Source organism: Pteropus vampyrus, unplaced genomic scaffold (genome assembly GCF_000151845.1).
Source record: "Pteropus vampyrus isolate Shadow unplaced genomic scaffold, Pvam_2.0 Scaffold163, whole genome shotgun sequence".
NCBI classification, from domain to species: Eukaryota; Metazoa; Chordata; class Mammalia; order Chiroptera; family Pteropodidae; genus Pteropus; species Pteropus vampyrus.
The window spans coordinates 2,394,488-2,403,587 of NW_011888944.1; the positions used below are offsets into that span (position 1 = coordinate 2,394,488).

Below are 9,100 nucleotides of genomic sequence, written 5' to 3' on the forward strand. Positions count from 1 at the left end.
TGATGCTGTTAACACTCACCTTACGGATCGCATTAATTACGAGAGAAAATTGCAAAGTGATTAGCACAGGGCCTGGCACATAGAAGACACTCAACACGTGGTAATAATAATTGCTATTAAAATTACTGCTATGAAATTCATTAACTTACCTTCTTTGTTAGATTTGCTGTGAATTTCTTCACTTGTTCCTGAGCCTGAATTTTCGACCTAAACACACAAGAGAAAAGGTCGTTTATAGATAATCTGACAAGTTGAAAAAAAGAAAGAAAAGAAAAGAAAGAAAAGAAAGAAAGAAAGAAAGAAAGAAAGAAAGAAAGAAAAAGAAAGAAAAAGAAAGAGAGTAAGAAAGAAAGGAAGAAAGGAAGGAAGAAAGAAAGGAAGGAAGAAAGGAAGAAAGGAAGGAAGAAAGAAAGGAAGGAAGAAAGAAAGGTGATTCATATAGTCTGGCTGTCCAGGGGATGCTGGAAGGAGCTGGAGCACATGCTCTTCTTAGTTTCGCCCAGAAGCTCAAGGAAAGCATCCGCCTTCTGAAGTTCTGGATGAACAACTTATCCGACTGTGCTTATTCTCCTTGTCTTTAAAACGGTTATGGGAAGAGAGTAAGAAATGAGAGAAAATATTTCTGAATTCTAAGAATTCTCTTCCCATCCAATCATCCCTCGTGATTTTCTTTTTTCACTTAAAAGTGCTAAGGGATTCTGTCATTCTGTCATAAGATTTCCCTTTGGCAAATCTTGTCAATTGTACTTTTTCTTCTTTCTCACTGAGGGGAAGTCTCAGAATATCCTACAACGTCCTAAGTCCAAGCTACAGGATGTCACGCGTATTTAGAAAGGATGGTGACGCCTGGACCGGGAAAGGCAGCTGCTGGGGGCTCAGCGACCCAGAGACGTGGTGGTGGGCGGAGCTCACACCAGGAGCTCGCAGTCGCCTCGCTAGCTCTGGAGGCGAAGCCCGACCCAAACCAAGAGGCTCTTCTCCTCCTTCTTGCTTAGCAGACGGTGTCCGGGTGTCTAGCTACAAAACAGGATGTTTCAACAGGGTGACGTCAAGCCCTCCGATGCCCCAGTTGTGTGGGAGAAGTCATCTAGGGCACCAGAAAGAATGTGGCTGCCTGAAGTCTGCAAGCATTTTATAAAATGTTCATTTCTGGTTATATTAGGTCCCTTGTGAATGCATTCAGAAATAAAATTCCTTCAAGCAGAAAAGAGATTGTGAGAGCCACATGTGGAAAAACGTAGATATGACAATTATACTTTAGCATCTTCAGAAAAGCTTTCCAATAACATAAGGTGAACTTTAGTTCTCAAAATAAAATCTGTTTTGTCTATAGCGCCAATCTGCAATGCCATTACAGTAACAACGAGCAGAAAGTTCGGAGTTCGCGCAGGACTTCGCCAGGTGAGTTTCCCAGTCTGAGTGATCTGGGCCTCCTATTTCCTTTGTTCTGCCTCATGGCTTTGGCCTACATTCAGTGCTGCTGAATTCAGTGACTTTTTTTTGATGAAAACAATTATATTTCACGACATCAGTGGATATAGTTGAATGTCGAAAAGAGAAGTAAAAACTCTCATCTGTACGTTGAACTGCAGTGGAGAGCCTCCTACCAACGGCCTCCTGTCTCCCAGAGAAATGCACAGACAACCCCTTCCCGAGACGACCCCACTCCCAGCCTCTCTCAGAACCTCAAACCAAACCAACCCAACAACAACAAAACCGACCATCGCAGAGAAAGACTTACGCTCAGTGATTCATGCACCAGCGAAGGCTCCCTCTGTAGCTCAGCTGTTCAAAAACAGAAATAAGAAATAAGGAAAGTGAGTATTATTTCTGAACCACAGAGAAGGACATTCAGAGATTTTTTTAGGGCAGTTAGGTAGGACTGTGTTGCTCAGTGGCCTAGCCGCCTCTGTGAATGATAAAATTCTGACCAATCACTGCTACAAAGCACGTACTGTCACACTACCAGAAAAAACACAGCAATTGGTGTTGCCTGACTTTTCGCAACAGTGGCAGTGATCCGTTAGATCGCAGGGATCTGCTGTGGTGACAATCTGAAGCTCAGAAGGAAGGTGGGGACCTGTGTAATGCTGGTTCATTTAAAAAACATGCCATCAAATGAAAAGTCAGCTCCTAGCCCCTCAAACAGCAAAGGTCTATTTATATTCTTCGGAAACTTGAAGTACATGCTACTGTTTCTACTCAACAATGACAGAACACACATTTTTCTTTTTAAACAACTTCCTTTTACGTAAGTCGATCTCTCATCGAACTGCACCTGAACACAGTAATGGGAACTGGAACTGTGGGAACAAAGGACTTCGGAACTCCCCAAATGTTACCTTTCTGACAATTAACAAACGGATGCTAATTATTTCTACTATAACACATACACACACATTTAACTAACGCATCTGTCCAAGTTTTGGAGAGATTAGTTGTTGTCAGAGTTTTCACATGTCACATGAAGGGCTTACCGGGTCTTGGGGGCTCTTCCAGGACTGCCTGACAGGTACGTCAGCTTATAAGGCTCTCGCTGTCACAGACTCTGAAGGCTGCCCTTTCCGACGGTGTTGCCTGGGAGGGTCCGCACCGTGACCACCCAGACCGTCCTGGGTGAGGACTGAGACGCAGGACTCACATAGCGCCCCCTCTCTGCCTCTCCGCCCAGTGCACACCTACACGGCCTTCAACATTCCGCTCCAAGACAGTGGAAGTGACGAGTGCTTGTCAAAATTCAAATCTCAGGTATTCTTTGAACCCCGCCCCCCACCATTTAACTTTTATGGGAATACTTGGAGAAATGCATAGTTACGTGCATATGGAAGTTCGCTGCGGCTTTATTTACGATAGTGAAAACTACAAAAACGGGAGATTCCTAAAAGATCTAACAAACAGGAAAATGGATCATAGATTACTATTTTAGCTATTCGGCTAACAGATGACATCGATCTGTATACAGTGACAATGAAGGATGCCCATAATATGTGGCTGAGCAAAAAAAAAAAAACAAAAAAACAACGAAATTATAAAACAGTGCCAATACTATGACTTCACTGTTGTTTAACTACAGACGTGTATCTAGGGGGTATTCATGAGGAGCGGGACCTTATTACACACTTTTCTGTATCTTACTTTCCACAATCAGAGGAGGGAGAGATACCGGGCCAGCTCACACCCAGGCCTTCCCCCAGGCCCCGTGCAGCACAGCGACCCCGAAGCCACGAGCGTGTCTGTACTACGGATGGCACCTCCCTCACCGGCACTGTCCATGTCCACGAGCCCCTGGGGGCAAGGCCGCGCCTGCCATCGCGATTCCCCACTGCTTCCCCGGGCTGGGTCATGTCTATCAATCACCCCGATGAACAGGGCCGAGGTGACCGCAGGGGAGAGTGGCTGCTCCTCCAGCACGGTGCAGGAACAGAGCACCGGACTTAAGTCAACCGGCAATTAATATTCACCTGGTCACGGTGATTAGGTTTGTGGGGACACGGCTACTTAAAGCGAAGTATATACAGTAAGTCTTAGGATTCCGGCCAAGAATGACAGGACAGAGATATTTTTCCAGAGGCTGAACTAAGACAATGAGCTAATCAATTTCCTTTAGGCAAATATCTGTAAGGTTTTGTTACTTGGAACCAAAATCACCCTGATTATTCCATCTGACTTGCATAGACATTTCAACACTGTATTTAAAAAAAAAAACGGAGAACTTGCTTAAATTTGGTCACATACTCTAAGGTCATTATTATTTTTTCTTCTAGTTTGTGTTGTGAATCAGAAAACAAGGTAAAATAATGACTTAGAGTACAAACCAAAAGTAATTCTCTATTGTCACAATTCTTCTCACTTCTACTTCCCCAACCCAGAGACCCAGTGGTTCTCAAAGTGTGGCCCAGGGACCCCAGGGAGCTCCTGAGACCTTCCATTGAGGGGTCCGCAAGGTCCAAAGCCATTGCCGTAACAACACTAAGATGTTATTCACCTTTTAGACTCGTGAGTATACAATGGAGTCTTCCAGAGGCCACATGACATACCCGCAGTTGTCTGAAAAGACTATTTAAATGCAACCATGTATGTCTGATGCTGGATTTTTTTCATATACTTCAACCAAAACAACAAATAGCCACAGACCGAATATGGACACAGATATGAGAAACCAGCTATTTTCTTTCTATTAACCTAGACTTAAAGAGATTTGCAAAGATGTAAAACAATGTCACCTCTCATTAAATTTTGTTGTTTTGGAAAATTTAGCTATTCTCCATGAAACCCTATGTTATTTACATTAACCTACAGCGAGCTAATTATACTGAATTAAGGCATACTTTCTAGCTTTCTCAGTTCTAATTTCTTATTTGGTAAGTGTCAACGGGTATAATCCATACGACAATGCTCTTTGGGGTCCTCGATGATTTTTAAGAGTGTAAAGTGGTCCTAAGGTCAGAGTTTGAGAGTTGCTGCCCTAGTCCTTTCTGACACTGAGGCTCCCCCCGAGAGTCTGCAGTGGACACCGAAGGCTGCAGCACAGAGAGACAGAGAAGGGGCCATTCAGGCTGGCAGCAGCTTCGGCAGTCACTGGGGCGCTGGCCAGAGGTCAAGGGCCAAGAGTGGGGTGGGGGTGGGCTGAAGGAGCAGGCGCCTGGGCCTCAGACCTGCCTTTTGGAAAAGAGCTGAGATGACAGCACCTGGAAGGACAGGAAGGCGCAGAGGCACGTTTTTGGGATAGAGCGGGAGTTTGCTCAAAGAACTTTCTTTTTGCCACAATGACGTGGAAATGCGAGATTGGAACAACCGCCTTAGGTAAAATTAATTGACACTTCACAAGAAGAGGTATATGTTAAAAATTCACATGGCCTGCCCGCGTATTATGACGAATCGGACGTTGACTTTCAGTTGCAATGATGGGTAAAAGCACACGCGAGGAAAACAACGTGAACAACGGGTAACAGGAGCTCACCTGTTCCAGTCGGCTTTTTCCCAGAGGGACTTTCCGATGGTTCTAGAATTTCATGATTTTTCTCTTCCTCTGATGGTACAAACGTCTAAAAAGTCCAAAGCACCACAAAAAATAAGTTGACTGAGGATTTTATAACAAGAAGGTGGGACTAGTCTCAAGCGAATTAAACAAAAACACCCAGCATCTTATAACGCTATGAAAGTCTACTTTCATTTCTGTGAATAATTTAAAAAAGAATACATGCCGGCCTTTAAAAATGAAAAATAAAAAGTCAACCTAGCCTCACACTTCGCCCATCGACGGTGCTCCTGCTGCTTCACACTGAACTCTGAGCGGGAAGCAGAGGCCCCTCCTGAGCAGGGCCCGCCCGCCAGGCTGCGGCGGGGCTCGGCGGTGCCCGGGGCTCGGGTGGCCCTTCCCTCTGCGTCTAGAACACGCCTCTGCCTGGAAGGCTCCTTCCTTCCTTTCTCCTCCGGTGCACCTCTCCTCTGCTTGCAGAAGTCCACTCAGACGTCCTCCTCGCAAGCCCTCCCGTCCGCCTACCCATTCCTCCTGCTGGGTGAGCTGAGACCCCGCACTGCTCACAGCCCCGGCTGACTGCTGTCTTGCCCCGCATACTTACAGGCTGCTACAAGATCGGGCTAGAAAGAAGATATGGAGACTAAACCATGCAAACCTGATTTCAGTCTAAGTGTGGTGGGAAGCCACTGGAAATTGTAAGCAGAGTAATGATGTGACCTAATTTATGTCTGTCAAGATTACTTTCAGGCCTTGTGAATCGCAGGCGGGAGGAGGGGCTGCAGAGGAAGGAAGCCCAGGGGACACTGCTGAAGCAGTGGCTTACACTAGGTGGCAACGGTAGAAACGGAAACAGACGGACTCAAGTGATATTCTGAAAATGGAACCTATAGAATTGGCAGTGGATTTTACATGTGGGGTGACAGGGAGAAACAGGGTGATTCTTGGGTTTCTGGTCTGAGTAAACGAGACTGATGATGGCACTACTTACTGAGATTACTGAGGTTCTTTGCCACCTCCTCCCCTGGGATGTAACAATAATAATACTCAAGTGTCTTAAATACAGTGAAAACAAAAGCTATATTCTGCTTAACTGTGTATATATAGAATGGTCCTTACACCACACACACCTCAACATAACTGAATCATCATACCTCAGTTTCCAAGTTGGCTTTCGGTTCCAATCCTCCCAAAATAACCGATGGAGACTCTTCATTGCCTAATGAAATTCAGACCATTAAACCAGTTTCAGAATCTGCTTATAAAATACATCCTCAAGCAAAAGGTAACGAATGTTCTTATCTAGCACGCCATGTTCCCTTTGCTGTTTCCTTTTGCAGTCAGTAGAAAACAATAAAAAGGATTATGTATAAAAAAAAGCTCAGAGGAAAGGCAGGGGCCATTTACTTTTTTGGGGGATTGGAGTAAGGGGCGGTATGTGAAATTGTTTCCTGCTGGTAAGATGGCTGCCCAGAAAGAACGATGCAATATTATCTGTGGAGAAATCTTTTCCAGTGTTTTTCTACAGTGATCTGTATCAAGTTTGTCCCTAAAAGAAAATGTTCTGGGCAACCGAGGAATACTCTTGAAAAAGAAAGGAATTTATAAATAGCCTCACTTTGCTTGATGTTGACACAGCAAAATTAACATAGTGTTAAAACACACACCCACACCCACACCCACACCCACACCCACACCAAGGGGCGGTGTAGATTTTCTCTGGTGGAGACAAGTCCATCCCGGTCTTGGACCTGTCTTTCTCTCCCCTGTCCATCTACAATTTGTGGCTTTCCAGTTTTTCTCACCTGCCCACACATAAGCCTCCAAAGAAAACTCTTCCTTTCTCCAAGAGGCTGCAGGCTTTTCCTTGCTAAAATTTTTCTATTTTTGTTCCTTCAGGGAAAAAAAGGGGGGAGGAAGGAGTAATGGACTACAGCAATGATTAAGTCACAAAAACTTGCAGAGAAGTCAATTTACCCAGGCTAAATGCAAAGGAAAAATTTTAAATTGCTTATTTTAACCCTTGGGACATTTTTTAACGTCCCCTGTTTAAGTCTCTGTAACAAATGAGACTAAATCTAACGGCCTCAGTTTTCCAAGGCTGCGTCAGATGATATTTAAGGTCCATTCCAGTTTAAAAGTCCAGAGGGTTACAATTCGTACAGCCCGAGTGGGAAAAAAATCAATGTCCCTGACCCCCTCAAGTCCAGCCCACGTCCCTTTGCGTTCTCACTGCCTCCTGTGCGTAACCCCATTCTAAGGACCTGCCACACTACTGTTTCTGTCTACTTACACTGTATGGCTCGTGAATCACGGCCGTCTTCCCATCCTATTTGTCTTTGCATCGCGAGCCTAGCACAGTGGCGGCTGGTAGAAAGGGTCTGAGGCCGGATGGTGTCATCGATGACTGAGCTCAAAGCCCACCCCTTGAAAGTTACTGACCATTTCTAACAAAACCAGCACTCTGAACTCTGTCAGGACACGTTCCATTTCTCTTTCACCCATTTCTCTTTCTTAACCAGAAACTTATTTTACCCGAACGATAAACTCAGTTAAGAAAAAAAAAAAAAGTGCTACCTTGATTAAAGCAGCCAGCTGGACTGAACTGACACACACTGCAAATCTCTAAGTCAGCTGAGAGTTGAAATGATGTCTGTTTTTGTACTATGACCCCCCATTTCATACAACAGAAAACTGAGGTGCAGGGGTAATCGTTTTCTAAAAGGCACCCAAGTACCGTGCAAGTTACTTAAATTCTGTGAACCTATTTGCTCATTTGTAAAATAAGGGGGTGATAGAAAAATACTCGTTTCACGGGGTTGTTTAAGGTAGGCTTCACTTTGATGAGAACCTGAGATCGAAAAGTTCTAGTAACTTGCAGCAGCCCTGCAGATGACACCTGGCTAGTTGGCTGCCATCCCCCAGCCTCCTGCCTCTGCCTTCCTCGCCCATGAGAAACGGATCTAAGGCTTTTTGCTTTTAAACACAAGTTTCTTTTAGAGAAGCCTGATCTTCAAGTTCGATGAGTTATTTTGTGACATTCTGGAACCCAAACCATCTTTCGGAAGGTTATTTTAAATGTACTCTACATACAATCACCTTTGTAGAAGACTAAAATTTGCCATTAGAGAGACTCTCACCTATGTCACCCGAATTTTCTTCAGAAGAAACAGTGACCTCGAGGTCCCCGTCCTTGGGGAATGATTTCGTCACGCCACCTCCTGTTTTCTCAGTGGACGCCTGGGCAGTGCACCTGCCGCCATGATCGGCCGGTACGGTCAAGCCCTGCTCACACCCGGGAGCTGGCGGAGCCGCAGTGCAGGCAGCCGGAGAGGCTGAGTGGGGAGGCGCAATGTCTGACTCTTGACCATTAACACGCTCAGAGGTGGTGGTCTTCGAGCTGCCCTCGGGCTCCCACTGGCCGGCAGGAAGGGAGGGCTGCGCCGCTGCAGCGTCTCTGCCACGTGGCGTGTCATTGGCTACTTTAGCACCGGTGTTCACTGCTGTCAGAGATCGAACATGGACGGAGTCCTCAGCTGTGTGCCCGGATGTCTGCTCTGGTCCCCTCAGACTGACAGGCGAGTCAGCCGTCCTCTCCACGCCCCTCCCTGCTGGACAAGTCGCCGTGGTGCTGTCCCTCGCCATGCCTGCCTCGTGGCTTTTCTCCTTCCTCTGGACAGAGCTCAACGACACACTCCTCTCCTCGGGCGGGCCCCCCCCTGCAGAGGGCCCCCCGATACTCCCTTCTCCTGCGAACTGCCCAGGACGCTGGGAGTTGTTCTCGGCCATCAGGCTGGGCAGAGGGACGTCGCACTTGCTCGGCTGCGCAGCTGCCAGGCCGTCCCTTCCTTCTGGGTTGCCAGCACGCTGACTCTCCTCGTGCCCGTCCAGGCCGGGGCCGGTGGGCGGGCACTCGGCCGTGCTGGTGGAGATGATGGCGGCGTCGTTCGAGTCCTCCGTTCTCGCGGCAGCGGGCTGATCGTCGTCCCGGGGGGCGGCGCCCCTCATGACCGCCTCACGGCCTTCGGAGGTGCTCGTGGAAATCATGGTGGTGTCACTCAGCTCCTCGGCTGGCGTGACCGAGGGATGGACTTCCTGCCGAGGGACGGCACTGGACACTGG

General features: G+C 46.8%; 1 protein-coding gene across 1 annotated transcript in view; it reads right to left on the reverse strand.

The window, feature by feature from the left end:
* Nucleotides 1-9,100, reverse strand: part of BOD1L1 (biorientation of chromosomes in cell division 1 like 1) — a 53,351-nt gene that overhangs the window by 20,033 nt on the left and 24,218 nt on the right. The window contains 5 exon segments of the mRNA XM_011370191.2: nucleotides 150-207; nucleotides 1,742-1,785; nucleotides 4,961-5,045; nucleotides 6,133-6,197; nucleotides 8,119-9,073. Of these exon segments, the coding sequence (XP_011368493.1) occupies nucleotides 150-207; nucleotides 1,742-1,785; nucleotides 4,961-5,045; nucleotides 6,133-6,197; nucleotides 8,119-9,073 (1,207 nt within the window).